Consider the following 17,101-nt stretch of genomic DNA (forward strand, 5'->3'; position numbering starts at 1 on the left):
GCCACCGCTCCAGAGACCTTCGTGTCCTTCTTCTTGGTATCCTTCTTGTCTTTGTCGGGGCAATCCTTCTTCCAGTGATCGGTCTTACCAAAAATATGGCAAGTTGATTCCTTCTCCTTGTCCTTCTTGGATTTGTTGTCCTCCTTCTTTTTCTTTTGGTCCTTCCCCTTCTTTTGAGAGGCTTGACCAACCAATGCCTCCGATTTGGAAGCATCCTGTCCCTTCAATTGTTCCTCCTGGTCCAAGACCATAGAAACCAACTCTTCCCACCGAAGAGTCAACTCCCGCCCTAAAGCAATAAGAGCGGAATAAAAAGTACCGAATCGTGGCAACAACTGGGATAGTAAAGTGATCGCCATATCTTCGGAGGAAATAGGCTTCCCCGCATTTTGAACCTGCATCTGAAGCTGCCGAAGCTTGTTGATGTATTCCCGAAGCGAAGAAGACTTATTCACGTACAAAGTCCGCATCTGCATCTCCAAAGAAACCCTCTTCATCAGGGTCTCATCCGGTTGTACATCCAGTCGTGCTCTAGCCATATCTCACGATCCACCGTCAAGTGCTCGATGTGAGCTATCACAGCTCTGGTGCAAGATAGAAACAGAAAAGATCGAATCCTAGCATTCAGTTTGTCCCAATGAGACTGGGCCTTGGTCAACTCTGCACAAGCATTGGAAGAGAGTTCGGACTCATCCCACACAGAGGGCCTCTTAATCTCCTTCATTACCAGTTCCGCCAAATCATAAGACTCTAAAATGGCCAACATCATCACCCGCCAGATGCGGTAATTGTCACCATCAAGCTTTTGATCCGTTGGAAGAGCCAATAGGGCACGCACCTTCCTGTCCATGATCGCCTGGAACTCCAAATCAATCGTTGTAGACATGTTAACCTGCACAAACGCAAAAGCACTCCCTCTGACTGTAAAAACGCAGCCTTCTACGACTGATTCCTCCGTTGTTCAAACCTTCTTCACTCGTCGAAGGCAATGAAAAGGTAAAATCTGCAATGGAAGGCCTCAAAAGCAGCCTTCCTCCCCTTCGAATAGCAATAACCTACAACAAATTCACCGATTAGACTCCTTTCCTGCATGCCCACACTCGCTTCAGCCTTGATCCGATGCGCAGTCCTCCCACTCGCCCTCGAAACCTGGAAATGCAGCCTTGTGTCGCAATGAAATCTCCTCTTCAGATAGGTTCAGCCCTCAACCAGTCCATCTTCACCGCTCTGATACCATGTCAAAGTGCAGCGATGCGGAAGTGTAGGACAAAGACTGAGAGAGAGTGAACACAGAGAGAAGAGAGAGAGAGAGAGAGAGAAAAGGAGACAGTATAAACGCAGAAAATCTGTGGTGTAGTATGCTGTATAAGAGTGCAAAAATACACAAGGGGGCAAAGGAAATATCTGCGTATATCTCCGACTTGATGACCTCGATCTCCGTCAGCCCGAGCACAGTCTATCTCAGCCAACAGATCTCAAGATTAGAGTCTGAATAATGAATACTGAAGTGTGCCACAAAACCGGCTATAAATAGCCGAAAAAATAGAAAATAATTGCAGCAGGTTTAATGCAGCCGACTGCAGTAAATATTGTCCGCCGACTACAACAACCTGTCCGACTGCAGGTGCTAACGTGGCACCTGCTGACGTGGCACTGATGTCTGCACTGTCCAGGAAATGACTCGCTAGCAATCCTAAGCTATTTTCACCAATGGATTATACCACCATGCTTCTTCACATGCTACTCCATTACCTTTCCCTCGTCATCGCAATCCTCAAGTGGATGGGTAAGCTTGAACTGTTTTATAATGTGCTGGGTATACCATCCCTACTCCCATCTTCTGGATCACTGTTACTTAATAAGCCGCCACTCCTAAATTAACCTTCCACCACACCCACAAAAAAAACAAGTTCAGTGTGATTTCATCCGCCTTTGTAGGGCTTGGTAGCCCACTGGACAGCCAACGAGCACCCTTTGTTCGATACCCTATCCTCTCTAGGACGACTACTTGGACTTCCTTGGTAAGATAGCCATCGCCTCTGTAGTCTTGATAGGCCACTCGACAGCCGACATGCATCCTTTGTTTGATGACCTGGCTACTTTAGGATGGGATGCCTTGGAGTAACCATTGCAAACCTTCCCTTTTAGGCTCAATTTTAAGCCTAAGAGAGGGTGTTGAACTACAATACCCTTTATAGCTGATTAGCATTTTTAAACAATCCTAAAACACACTTAATAACTAAAAAACACAAATTTTGTGCGTGGTTCGAGAAAGTTTCTGAGGTCCCAAAATCCTAATTTTTTGGACACCCTTCAATATCTATAAATAAACAGATTGCCCACCATTCAATCTCATCCTTTTGTGTAGGTTTCTCACTCTACCATGCAAAGTTTAGCCATCAACCATCTACCATCTACTATCCCACCATCACCACATGCAACCCATCACTATCCAACCCTAGGCAACCTACTTTTAGCTATAGCCCTATTGTTTGGAGGCCGCCATCTGTTGTGCCATCGTAGCATCCGATCAGCCTACGTTTCAACATCTAGTGCCAGGCGATAAGCTGCTGCCATCTCTCCCATCGAACGACTACTACACTACCTGCGTTTTTGCTATCCCTCAAACCGTCTACATCAAGAAACATCTATCCTGTTATCGCCTAACAATTCTCTATATCGGGTGATCAGTTTTCAACCTTTCTCTGATAGTACATTACCACATTTACTAGACTTCTGTCTCCGACTACTGTGTTTTGATGACCAGCTTGCTATCCTTCATTATTCAGCACTCTCTCATCTTCTACTCATGGTTACTGCAGTTGGGATCCGTCTCCAGTGGACGTCACTCTTTGACACTACATTGCTCTGCCCTTGGGCATTCTTTATACTCTTACATTCATTTACAACATTCAATCACTTCAAAGTTTCTTCTCTCTGTGTTTAAATTTTGAGTTTTTGCATTTCACGTTTTGCATTTAGGGTTTGAGTTTGCTTGTCTCGATCTGAGTCTGTGTTTTGGTCTTGGTCGTACATGTTGTATTTTCTCAATGTAAAACCTAGCATATCTTCACAGGGCTGTGTTCCATAATTCAGGCAATGTAACCAACAAGAATAATGGTGAAAGATTCTCCTTAAAATAAATCCCCTAAAATGACAAGTAGCTGAAAATGGAATAAAACTCATTTAAGTGGGCAGACATGGAAGTCCCCTCCTCCATACGAGGTCCATAAGTTCCTTCAATCAATACATTTGAGAGATACGGCTCTACTTATCATAAGCATCATGGATCTTCTTCCATAGCTGCCATACAATCTACCCTTCAGAGACAATATTGTAGAATACCAGCCTAGAGAGTAATAAAATGATTGTAGCTTTACATGACTTATTCAATTCAACCAAATCCTCCACATCAAAGCATTCAAACTTGACACCCTCATGTCTCAATGGCTTAATCTGCAATTTCAGCACCAAAACTAGTCATATCCATGCCTTCCAATGGCTGTAATTAGTGCCATCCAATTTGTCAATGTTAAAGATAGCACTGTCATTTGATCCACCAGCCATGATGCCAACAAATGAAAGCACAATACAAGAAGACATGGACTATTGTAAAAGACTGCAAATTAGCCCCAAATCATAGCCAAGATAAAGTCTAAACGAAAGGAAACATTAAATTGTAGGCTCGTCCACGAACTGCCAATAATAAAATGTCAAATCAAAGCATCTACTCTCATAAATAATGCATAAACCTACAATTACACCATTGCTGTAATAAATGCAACAATATGAGATTCCAACTATGGGCAAATCAAACAAAAGACCAAGCTTCCACTACCAAGAATATCCAAGGGAATAACCGGGATATGTAGAAGCAACTGACAGTGAAGATGCATACAACCCGTACCAAGATCTGTCACAACTCAATGCATCAATAAACTATGCATCCAATGGGCATAGACATCATGCATGTAGTCGATCTCAAAAAGAATAAAAGAGAACTACCAAATGCACGACCAACTGAGCAAGAGTAATAAAGCTCAATACATAGTCAAGCAATGTGTATACATCACTGACAAAGATAAGTGTTGGCATCCAAGACATGAAGCAAATTAGCCCACTAAAAGATAATTGCATCTAGTAAACATAAAGAGAGTATGTACATATGTCAATGAATTTCATTGTCTGAATGAACTAAGATCAACCACATAAAACCCAAAGCTCTACTCAAATGCAAAATATCCAAGTATCTCAAGTGACACCCACTGGAACAAGATTGAATGCCAACTGAGCAAGACAAGCTCAATAAATCATGTACATGACATCCGAGCATCCAAGATACTTCAAGTATATAGCCAAGAGCATAAAACCCAATAAAGTCTGCAAGCCCATAAGTGAACGACCACTGTAGCAACTAACCAAAGCTCCAAGACATGTAACTGAGCTTAAATGTAAAGCTCAAGGCATTCCATAAGCTTAAAGCAGTGAAAACCCTGCTAAAACTGAGCCAAATAAGCTCTATCCAATCCAAATTGAGCCTCAGAGCATCCATATAACATCCCGGCACAATGGTAGCATGCCAAAGGCACCAGAGACATAATAGATAGCTCTATGAATGCTGTCCCCACAGGGTATACAGCAAACCTATCTGCAATAACCGGCACAATGGTAGCATGCCAAAGGCACTAGAGATGTAATAGATAGCTCTATGCATGCTGTCCCCACAAGGTATACAGCAAACCTACCTGCAATAACCAGCAATAGCTGACTTTATACAACCCAAACAGAGCTTAAGATCAAGCCAGGAGCATCTCAAGACATTGACCAAACATCCCAGCATCAATGCATATGCATATGGGCATCAATAGAGATAAGAGTGAGCTCCAATCACTGAAGAGACCCTGCAGGGAGCATATCTGCTATATATTACAGTAAATAACCAAGGTTTGGAGGCTCAAATCAATGCCCAATGATGAATATCAATGCCACAGAAGTGTCCAAGAGGTTGCCCAAGTGCCGAGGAGTGTCAAATGCCACACGGGAGGCAGTGTGAAGAAATACCCTAACACAAAAACACAAATAACAACGTACGACAAAGCACAAACTGATAGAAGAACACAATTATGGTTAGGGTAACTCAAAGACAATGAATAGAGAGAATGAATGAAATGATATGATTATCGAATATACAATGCTCATGCAACAAACACACTATGTAGTGAATGAATACTATACCTCAAACTCATGTATCTCAAGGATCAAGGCAAGGGTAATGAGTTGGGGAGTGTGTCATACTTTGAACAGATCCCAAATCGCAACAGGGCAGCCTCCGGATGTCGAACACCAGCAAACGCAGCCAAGGAAGGCTAAATCTGATGCAGACAACAGTGCAGGAGAGAGAAAGACTAAAAATACAGGTGAAGAAAGAGAAAGACTAAAACCACAGGCTGCAAGAGAGAGAAAAACTAAAAACGCTAGCTGCACGAGAAAAAAAACAGCAAATGCAGGCTGCAAGAGAGAGAGAGAGACTAAAAACGCAGGAAAAACCAGCAACAACAGTCAACATGCTGAAATCAGCTCGGAACAGTGTGTGGTAGGCTGGAAACAGGTGCCAAAAAAATTGTGGACAGCAATGGCCAGCTCATACCAATAGGAGAAGGAGAGTCATCATTAACAAAATCTGAAACGGAAGACATACCTAGCATTGGAGAGAATAAGTATGACAATAGGAGAAGGAGAGTCATCATTAACAAAATCTGAAACGGTAGACATACCTAGCACTGGAGAGAATAAGTATGAAGGCAATGGAGTGTACTCTATGCCACTTTCCACTTGCGGATGGCAAGTCCTAAGTGAATATTCCGCCCTTCCTGCACGGTCAATAGATCGGTGCACTAAATCTAAAGGGTGAAATTCAAACTTATCTTCTATCTGTTGCTAGGCTCTATACATCAAAATGAGATCGTACTCAGCTGCAGTGATCTCGTACGGTCATGGAACTCCATGGGAGTCCAATGTTTGTCTGCCCATGTCGACAGCTTGTAAAGCAAGTTGTTAGGCGCACTCCGACTCGTTCCTCAATGGATTTAGCTCGAATGTGAGAAGTGATGCAGAAGTAGTGTTCGAAGTCATCTGCCCTTCTATTATTCCTACTTCTTGTGTAGAGCTTTCAGATCAAGGCCTAGGTTTCTCTCAGAGAACTCGGCTCTAATACCATGTGAAGAAATACCCTAACACAGAAACACAAATAACATCGTATGACAAAGCACAAACTGATAGAAGAACACAGTTAGGATTAGGATAACTCAAAGACAATGAACACAGAGAATGAATGAAATGATATGATTATTGAATATACAACGCTCATGCAACAAACACACTATGTAGTGAATGAATATTGTACCTCGAACTCCTGTATCTCAAGGATCAAGGCAGGGGTAATGAGTTGGGAAGTGTGTCGTACTCTGAACGGATCCCAAATCACAGCAAGGCAGCCTCCGAATGTCAAACACCAACAAACGCAGCCAAGGCAGGCTAAATCTAATGCAAACGGCAGTGTAGGAGAGAAAAATACTAAAAACACAAGCTACAAGAGAGAAAAAATTAAAATGCTGGTTGCAAAAGAGGGAAAACAACAAACGGAGGCTGCATGAGAGAGAAAGACTAAAAACGCAAGCTGCAAGAGAGAGAAAAACTAAAAACGTAGGAAAAACCAACAGCCACAGAGCAAGTCAGCATGCTGAAATCAGCTCTGAATAGTGTGTGGTAGGCTAGAAATAGACACCAGACTGTTGTAGACAGCAATGGCTAGCTTGGCCTCTGCATCCGGGATGTGGACAGCAAGTTAAAATACTTGAAATCTGCAAAAACGAGATTAAAGCTGAATGGAGAGCAACATACATATTTATAGAAAGTTTAGGCCCTCCCAAGTGGGTTTGTGCTTATGGGATACAAACACTCTCTAGGAATGCATGTCCTTAATTTGAGCTTGGCTATCACAATTTGCCACAACTCTCTATTTATTTGCGGGTATCTTCTTTGTCTCTCATTCAATACCTTTGCTCCAAACCTAATTGCATACCTATTGCCCTCATCATCATCCTATCAAATAGATCAATAGATACCAATCTAGCTAATATCAACAATAACGATAATAGGTCTTTTCACTTGTATAGCCTTCTTTCCTTAAGAGTATAGAAACAAGGGACAAGGGATGGGGGACGGGGGATGGGGGACGGCGATGGGCCGAGCTAGGTAATCCCCATTTTCTATTTGTCCTCGTAGTCATGAGAACATTGCCTCTTCCATTTCAACCTAATCCCTTTAAAAGGGAAAAGAAAAAATATGACAAGACAAACATTGATTCATGGCTAGAGCCTAGGACACTCAACGTATTGGGTAGATACAAATCATGTTACACTGGAAGGCATATACTTGGTGGGCAAGGCTATGCCCAAGTTGGAGACATGGGTTGATATTCAATTCATAAAGAATATTTCATTGAAGGTCCAATGATAGTGGAGACAAATCGTTTGCCTCTAGTAGGGATAATTACTAGTTGTTTGACTCCGGATATAGCTATGGTGAGATGGATTACATACATCAAATCAATGAATCCAAAGTTTTGACACATTGTAGGAAAAGTGAATTTAGTAGTACCAGACATGGTGTCCAAAGCCACCTATGAGCATAACGAGAGTTTATTATTAAATGATGATGAGTGTCATGTATCTTCAATGGAGGCCTTTGCAAAAGAATTGTATTAAGAAGAACAGTTACAAATTGGCCAGTATCTAAATACTTTGCCTACAATAGATAATTGGATGGATGCAAAATGTAAAAGAAGCAGAAGGAAAGCATATGGTTACTTCTTAAAGAATGGTTTCCTATAGAAGCATCGGAAGAAAAAGAGAGCTTCTCCACTACGGGTAGTTTATGACAGGGCTACGTAACAACAGGTTATGAAGAACTTTCATGAAAGCTTAAGGGCTGGTCATAGGGGTGCAAGGGCAACTTTTGAGAAGATCAAGGAGCATCATTGGTGGAAAGCTATGTATAGGGATGTATCTCAATTTTAGGAGTCTTGCAAGTCATGCTAGATGTATTCTTCAATGAGACACATAGACAGTTTGCATCCTACATCAAGGGGCAAAACAGATTGAAGACTTGCTGGTCACTTTGAACAGTAAGGGGAGTTTGGATTTCGAAGGGGATCGGGAGAATCCTATTGTAAATCAACTTTTTCTTCAATAAAAAAGCCAAAGAAATACCGAAAGGGGCACTAATTTTGGGGCCAATCAGGTGTGCATTGTCCAAGATCAGTAGGTAAATTTGTATTTTCAGATTTGCATTTATTGTTTGTTATTGTAATTAAGTTGTAATCAAGGATTTAGCACCCATCCACGGAAGGAAGGCTAGTTTCATGAGGGAACCAACCAAGGAAATGATGAGGGATGGGATGGAACCTATTGGATAAACGATGCACAATTGCAAACAAGTGCACGTATAGAAAGCTGCCTCCAAGGGCCCTGCACAATGAAAGAGAAACAGAGCATAGATATGTTAGAGATCAGATCAGCACAGGGCAGCAGGTGGCCTGGTGCAGTCGGACTGCACAGTCGGACTGCCACGTGGCAGTCCGACCTGCAGCAGCCAGTCGGCTGCATTTAATGCAGCCGCCTGGCTATTTCTGGCGCCCTATTTCCCCCGTTTCTCGGCTATTTATACCTGGCACTTTCAGCAGTCTGTGACACACTTCTCTGCTCGCAGATTACAGACCGGTGACGCGCAGATTCTGTCTCTGTTCGCAGATTTCAGACAGCAGACAGTGCAGACTACAGCGGACTTCGAGGTGAACAGCAGGTTGCATCATCGAGGTGGAGACACGCAGTCCAGCGCACTGCGCCCGTGTATATATCTGCATATCTTTGTATTCAGCATTCTTTATACAGCAGATCTTCATCGTCCACTGTCTCTTTCTCTCTCTTCTCTTTCTGCGTTCTCTCTCTCTCAGTCCTACGCTTCCGCACCGCTGCACTCTGACATGGTATCAGAGCAGTGTTTGAGGGCTGACTGAGCGCAGAATCAACCTGAAGAGGAGTTTCCATCGCGACACAAATTTGCGTTTTTTGCGTTTAAGGGCAGACAGGAGGGCTGTGCCTTGGAACAAGGCTGAAACGAGTGTGGGCGCACACGAAAGGAGTACAGGTGGTGGATTTGCTGCTGTTTACTGCTGTTTGACGCGGAGGAAGTTTGAGTTTTCAGCCTACAAGTGCAGGTTTTGCTTTTTCATCGCCTCCGACGGGTGAAGAAGGTTCAGGACACGGAAGAGCCTTAGCAGGCTGAGTTTTCCCAGTCAGAGGGGGCTGCTTTTGCGTTTGTGAAGGCATTGCAGGTGAAGATGTCTACAGAGATTGACTTGGAGTTCCAAGCGATTATGGACCGGAAGGTGCCTGTCTTACCGGCTCTTCCTACAGATCAAAAGCTCGACGGCGACAACTACCGCATTTGGCGCGTCATGATGTTGGCCATTCTTGAGTCCTATGATTTGGCGGAGTTGGTACAGGAGGAGATTGACTGACCCTCGGTAAGAGATGAGTCCAAACTCTCTTCCGATGCTCGTGTGGAGTTGGCCAAGGCCCAGTCTCATTGGGACAAACTGAATGCCAGGATTCGATCCTTTCTCTTTCTATCATGCACTACAGCCGTGATCGCTCACATCAAGCACTTGACGGTGGCTCGGGAGATATGGCTGGAGCTTGATCAAATGTACAATCGGATGACCCTAATGAAGCGGGTTTCTTTGGAGGTACAGATGCGGACTTTGTCCGTAAATAAGTCTTCTTCGCTACGGGAGCACATTAACAAGCTAAGGCAACTACAGATGTAGGTTCAGAATGGGGGAAGCCGATTTCCTCCGAAGACATGGCGATCACACTATTGTCCCAGTTGCCGCCACGATTCGGTACATTTTACTCTGCCCTTATTGCTTCGGGGCGAGAGTCTACTCTTCGGTGGGAAGAGTTGGTTCCTATGGTCTTGGACCAAGAGGAACAGTTAAAGGGACAGAATGCTTCCAAGTCGGAGGCGCTGACAGGTCAAGCCTCTCGGAAGAAGGGAAAGGACCAAAAGAAGAAGAAGGGGGATAACAAGTCCAAGAAGGACAAGGACAAGGACAAGGACAAAGACTCCACATGCCATATTTGTGGAAAGACTGGCCATTGGAAGAAGGATTGCCCTGACAAAGACACGAAGGACACCAAGAAGAAGGAAACCAAGGATTCTGGAGCGGTGGCTGCACCCTCATCAGCTGCATTTCTTCATCTAGCTGTCATTGAGGACGCTTCACCGAATGCTTCTGATGCTGCGATGACGGCTCCCCAGGCTCGAGAGTGGATTGTTGATAGTGGTGCCTCACGGCACATGACTCCTTCATCAGATGGTGTTGCCCAGTTGCGACCCTCGCGTGGGCAGATTCTCATTGGAGACAGCTCTTCAGTTTCTGTTGCAGGTCGGGGTAAGATGCAGCTTATTCCGGATGGACGAGGTGGTACCCATACCTCAGAGGTTTTGCATGTACCAAGATTAGGGTACCATCTCCTTTCAGTTCATAAGATTTGCTCCCTTGGCCTTGTGGTGGAGTTTGACAGTACTACGGTGCGGGTCCTTGATCGTGGATCGAGGAAGGTTCTCTCATCCGGATATGAGGAGAATGGCATTTACAAACTGAAGTCTTCCACCGCCCTCTCTACTCTTCTTCTTACCTCACAGTCACAGTCAAAGTTATGGCATGCTCGGTTTGGTCACCTGAACTATGACTATCTTCGGAAGGCGTCACGTGGACAGCTTGTTCGAGGGTTGCCGGATATAGTGGTGAGCCAGCAGCCATATGTCTCCTACATTCGGGGGAAGCAGCATAGGGATGCCATTCCCCACACAGCTTCGCGGCGGTCTACTTCACCGATGGAGCTAGTATCTACGGATCTATGTGGCCCTATGAGGAATGAGTCCTTGCGAGGGAGCTCGTACTTCATGCTGATCGTGGATGACTATAGCAGGATGACATGGGCCTACTTTTTGACACTAAAGTCAGAAGCTTTCTCGCACTTCAAGGATCGGCTTCTCTTTGAGGAGAACCGATCCGGCCGGAAGTTGAAGACCTTGCGATCCGACAAGGCAGGTGAATTTGTTTCTAATGAGTTTGCTCGGTTTTGTGCAGATAGAGGAATTCACCAGGAGTTTGCCAATACCAATACTCCTCAAGAAAATGGTATTCTTGAACGGAAGAACCGCAGTGTGATCGAGATGCCGTGCACCATGATGGAGCACCGACAGACCCCTCAGGTTCTGTGGGCCGAGGCTGTGGCTACTGCAGTCCACATCCTTAATCGATCCCCTACTTCGGCCGTGGAAGGGATGACCCCATTTGAGGCTTATTTTGGGACGAAGCCAGATGTTTCTTACTTTCGAGTCTTTGGGTGTGATGCCTATGTTCACATTCCCAAGGCTCACCGTGATAAATCTAAAGCAGCTTCCCGAAAACAAGTATTTGTTGGCTACAGCTCCCAGTCCCAAGGCTACCGACTGTATGATCCCGTCAAACGGGATGTGTACACTAGCCGTGATGTGCGGTTTGTGGAGGTTCCGGCTACTTCAACGGGTGAGGAGCATCCCGTTCTTGGAGATCCTGGGGAGAGTTGGGCTCCTTCGCCAGTTCCACTGGAGCCCGTGCCTTTTGATTATGATTCTGTTTCTGACACAGAGTCTACCGTTCCACCGGACACCTCTGAGGCGTTACCGCCGGTGGATATTCCAGAGTCTTCTGCTGATGGAGAAAGACGAGGGGAGGTTCGGCCTCCTCCTCGCTGGGCCCGTGACACACTCCGTGATTCAGGGATCGAGGGGGTTCCTGAGGAGTGGGGACCGCAGGATGGTCCGCGGCGGTCACGGAGGCACCAGGCACATTCTACGGAGCTTGTTTGCTCCAACTATTGTTTGATGACCCGTGTTATGCAGGATCGAGAGCCCACCTCCGTGAAGGAGGCTTTACAGTCCGCACCATGGAAGAAAGCTATGGAAGCCGAGTTGGAGGCTATTGAGAGGAATGGCACTTGGTCACTCGTGCCACGCCCCCCGAAGAAGAAGGTGATTGGAGTCAAGTGGGTCTTCAAGACCAAATACCTCAGTGATGGTACTTTGGATAAGCACAAGGCTCGCCTTGTTGCTAAAGGTTTTGCACAGCGCCCAGGGATTGACTGTCATGACACTTTTGCCCCCACAGCTCGTATGGCGACCATTAGAGCTGTTCTTACTTTGGCTGGCCATAGGAGATGGCTTGTTTATCAGTTGGATGTGAAGTCGGCCTTCCTCAATGGTGATTTGAAGGAGGAGATCTATGTTGAGCAGCCTCCTGGCTTTGGATCTTCAGATGGGAAAGTCTACAGGTTGAAGAAGGCCTTGTATGGCCTCAAGCAGGCCCCGCGTGCATGGAACGAGAAGATTGATTCGTTCCTTCAGTCTCAGTTGGGATATCGGCGGTCCAAGGCCGATCCGCAGCTGTATGTTCACACTTCCGAGGATGGTTGTGTGCTGTTTGTATTATATGTTGATGATTTGATTGTCACAGGTGATGCTGCACAGCAGGTCCAGGAGACGAAGTCAGCTTTACATCGGACGTTCGAGATGACGGACTTGGGTCTACTCCATTTCTTTTTGGGCCATGGGATTTATCAATCTCAGAGGGGGATCTTTATCTCTCAACAGAGATATGTACGGGAGCTCTTGGTGTCTTTTGAGATGGAGGATTGTCGGGCCCTCTCTACTCCTATGGATCCGAACTGGAAGGCCACTTCCCATTCAGCTTCTCCTTTGGCGGATGCGTCCCGCTATCGACAGTTGATTGGGTCCTTGATTTGGCTTCTCAACACGAGGATTGATCTATGTTTTGCTGTTGGGCTCTTGGCAGGGTTCATGAGTGAACCTAAGACGGTGCATTGGCAGGCTGCTCAGAGGATACTTCGGTATTTAAGGGGGACGTCTGATTTAGGGATTCATTACCCCGCAGGGACAGATAGGTCAGATCTTGTACTTGTAGGTTGGAGCGACTCGGACTGGGCCGGTGACGTGGACCACAGGCGGTCTACTACAGGTTACTGTTTTACTTTGGGTGCAGGTGTTATTTCATGGAGTAGCAAGAAGCAGCCCACGGTAGCCCTTTCGTCTACTGAGGCGGAGTATCGGGCCGCGTCTTCTACCACATGCGAGGTTGTGTGGCTTCGGAGATTATTGGAGGAGCTTGGGTGCCCCCAAACTCGTCCTACATTGCTGCGATGTGACAATGAGAGTTGCATTGCCTTGGCAAGGAATCCTGTTTTTCATGCCCGGACGAAGCACATTGAGATCCAGTACCACTTCATCCGAGAAAAGCTTCTGGATGAGACCATCACTGTGGAGTATTGCAAGACGGAGGACAATCTTGCGGATTTGTTTACAAAGGTGCTTCCTCAGGCGCTACTTCGGAGACATTCCAGATCCCTCAGGCTTCTGCCCTGCCCAGGCTCTGAGAGGGGGTGTTAGAGATCAGATCAGCACAGGGCAGCAGGTGGTCTGGTGCAGTCGGACTGCATGCAATCGAACTGCACAGTCGGACTGCCACGTGGCAGTCCGACCTGCAGCCGCCTGGCTATTTCCGGCGCCCTATTTCCCCCGTTTCTCGGCTATTTATACCTGGCACTTTCAGCAGTCTGTGACACACTTCTCTCCTCGCAGATTACAGACCGGTGACACGCAGATTCTGTCTCTGTTCACAAATTTCAGACAGCAGACAGTGCAGACTGCAGCGGAGTTCGAGGTGAACAGCAGGTTGCATCGTCGAGGTGGAGACACGCAGTCTAGCGCACTGCGCCCGTGTATATATCTGCATATCTTTGTATTCAGCATTCTTTATACAGCAGATCTTCATCGTCCACTGTCTCTTTCTCTCTCTTCTCTCTCTGCGTTCTCTCTCTCTCAGTCCTACGCTTCCGCACCGCTGCACTCTGACAAGATACCCCCCTCTCCTGCCAAATATGCGAAGATATACTAGGGTTTGTACTAAGAAAAACAACATGTATGACCAAGACTGAAACACAAAGACTCGAACAAAGACGAGTAAAACTCAAACCTTAAACACAAAATGCAAAAACTCAAAATTCAAACATAAAATGAAAAAACTCTAAAGTAAATGAATGTTAGAGTGTACAAAATACCCAAGCGCAAAGCAATGCACTATCGAAGAGTGATGTCCACTGGAGATGGATCTGAAGTGCAATAACCACCAGTCGAAGATGAGAGTGTCAAAAGTGATGCAGCAATGGAAGCGTAAACATAAGCTGTAATAAATTGCTGAAACACAAGACAAAAGAGAAAGGGAAAGAAAGAACACAATACAGATGAGAACTTAGATGTATGCTCGAAAAATGGAATCCATATATCAAACACGAGATTGTCACATACAACAGCGAGTCACTGGCTGCATGGGCACCGGCACTAGCTCCTCTCCACAGGACCTCCAGGTGGTGAATTGAACTAACCGAGAAGGAGCCCCGAATAAATAGGCATAAATAATGCCATAAAATATGTCTAGTCTGCTAGCATTTAATGCTGGTCGGCCAGCCAATAAATGCCCAATATGGCCATAAAATGACACAATCAAAAATGCCTAAATAACCTAAATAATGTGCCTAAGCCTCTACAGCTCAGCAAACTCACGCATGAGCTAACATATCTGCTAACAGAGAGAGTGTTGAATAATGAAGGGCAACAAGCTGGTCACCAAAACACAGCAACGCGACGCTGACATCTAGTAAACGATATAGTGTACCACCAGAGAAAGGCTGAAACTGATCACTCGAGGCAAAGAATTGTCAAGCAACAACAAGAGAGGTGTTTGCTGATATGGACGACCTACTAGACAACAAAAACGCAAGCACTGAAGTAGTCACCTAGTGGAAGAAATGGCAGCAATTTATCACCTGGCGCTAGATGTTAAAAACGCAGGCTAATCAGGTGCTATGATGATGCAGCAGATGAAAACCTCCAAAGAGCAGAGCAATGGTTGAAAACAAGCCGCCTAAGGCTAGAAAGTGATGGGCTCCAAAGAACAAGGCCAATGGCTGAAATTTGTACGGTGGAGTGAGAAATCTACACAAAAGAATGAGGCTGAATGGTGAGCAACCTGCCTCTTTATAGATGTTGAAGGATGCCGCAAAAAATTAGGGTTTTGGGAAACAATTGAAACTCTCTCAGAGCACGCACCAAATTTGTGTTTATCATTAATTAAGCATGTTTTAGGATTGTTTAAAAATGCTAATCACCTGTAAAGTGTTTTACTGACTCAATGAAGACAACACAGATTCCAAGGCTAAGAAGGCCATGAACTAAGAGGAGGGAAGCCCAAGTCCGAGACATATAGAGCCTTAGAAACGAAACTCCATGGACTGTCAAACAATAGAGACAAGGTGCCAACACCACTAATAGGCATCGAAGAGATATCACCGACATTAATGATACCCCCTGACGGACAAAGATCCTACAACAAATCACCTAGAGGAGTCATATGACTCAATGCACCACTAGCAATGAGCCAAGGCTGCTAGGAAGACAAGACAATTGTAGAAGGCTCCTCCACCTGATAAATGTGTAGAAACATACACTCAATCGTAATAGTGAATAACAAAGTAGAGATAGACAAAGACTCCAATGTAGATATATCCTTTGCTCTCGAACATTGGATACTCTACCCATTGCTTTCTCAAGCGGTTGCTTGCCAACCTCAAGGATATCCACACATACCTCAAATTGTACACCTATATGACCTGAGCTGGACACCTATTGATACTTCGTAGATTTATTGGGCTAAAGACTAGAGTCGTGCCACCAAGCTACTCCTATGTGCCATTATGGGCTTAGGAGGACTAGACCTTAAACAAGGTGAATGCTAATTGTCAAAGAACAAAACAAGACAGCCACACAAACCATTTCACTTTTGGAGAAAAGCACCAACTTGATGAAATGCAACAATTGATGAAGTTTCTCGATAACATGATGACTATTTTTCACTCCATATGATCCAAAGATGGGAAAATCTGTATAGTACTTAATTCTTTGGTTTTCTTTAGTACTTGTCATAGTAGTGTGGTGATTGCTGTGTGGCAACATGTGTTCTGGAACAGCATGTCTCCTGTATTTGTAAGTTTCTGAGAGCTACCTCATAATGTAGTCAATATGCACGAATTTTCCTGCGTTCCTTTCGTAATAAGATAACTGCATTTGGAAAACTTCACACATCACAAAACATTCTACTGTTTTATGTTCGTCTGCGAAAGAAATGAGTGAGAGCTCACACTTTCTCTGAGGGGCTTGCATTTCCAGTCTAGAAATAGAAAATCACAGTGCACAAAATAAAAACCTAAGTCTCCACGTATGTAAGTTCTGGAATGTTACGAAGCAATGTAAGGGTATTACGTCTGAAATGTAAACCTGTAAGTGCTGTTTGTAAAAGATTATGCAAGCAACTAAGCAGCAGGTAAATATTTGCATATCAAATACATGTCTGACAGTATATAGACCTGCGCTGGGCATCCACGCCCCATACTCGGATTTGGCGATCGTAAACAGCCGCTTCTTGCTCGGACAGAGTCTCGCGAGCTTCTGCTGGTGCTTCTTCCATTCCCCCCCGCCTCTCTCTCTCTCTCTCTCTCTCTCTCTCTCTCTCTCTCGCGTCTGTCTGAACCGCCTTCTCGCTCACTCTCGGGCGAGTCGAATTAAAATGCTCGCAAAGAATCGTTAATCGTTAGTACCACAATGCAAAGCTACTCATTGATCGCGCTAATTCTACGGAAAAGAACTATTGACTGAATGGGAAATGCACTATTTGACGTGAAGAACAGATATCTATTTAGCCTATAGTTGATGGATCTACCGCACCTCATCCCGAGCTTACATGCCAACAATCCTTGAAAAAAAGGGTTAAAATAGAAAAACAAATAACATTTTCGTTTCACTAGACTATTGATGATATTTTAATATAATGTTTAAGACTAAAATTAGAGACTTTTATTGT

General features: G+C 44.9%; 1 protein-coding gene across 2 annotated transcripts in view; it reads right to left on the minus strand.

Moving 5' to 3' along the window:
- The window catches only part of LOC148015232 (SUMO-activating enzyme subunit 1A-like), a 128,753-nt gene extending 111,866 nt beyond the window's left edge, over positions 1-16,887 (minus strand). Inside the window, exons 1-2 of one of the 2 annotated variants that reach the window (XM_087665513.1) lie at positions 16,608-16,887; positions 16,247-16,302 (exon numbers count right to left, since the gene is read on the minus strand). In XM_087665513.1, coding sequence (XP_087521639.1) covers positions 16,247-16,302; positions 16,608-16,631 — 80 coding nt within the window. In that variant the 5' untranslated portion in view covers positions 16,632-16,887. The remainder of the gene's footprint in view (positions 1-16,246; positions 16,303-16,607) is intronic. The other variant, XM_087665512.1, reaches the window with a different exon arrangement.
- Positions 16,888-17,101: the final 214 nt, after the last annotated feature.

Source organism: Lygodium microphyllum, chromosome 24, assembly GCF_053477565.2.
Source record: "Lygodium microphyllum isolate KBCC chromosome 24, Lygodium_microphyllum_v1.1.10, whole genome shotgun sequence".
NCBI lineage: Eukaryota > Viridiplantae > Streptophyta > Polypodiopsida > Schizaeales > Lygodiaceae > Lygodium > Lygodium microphyllum.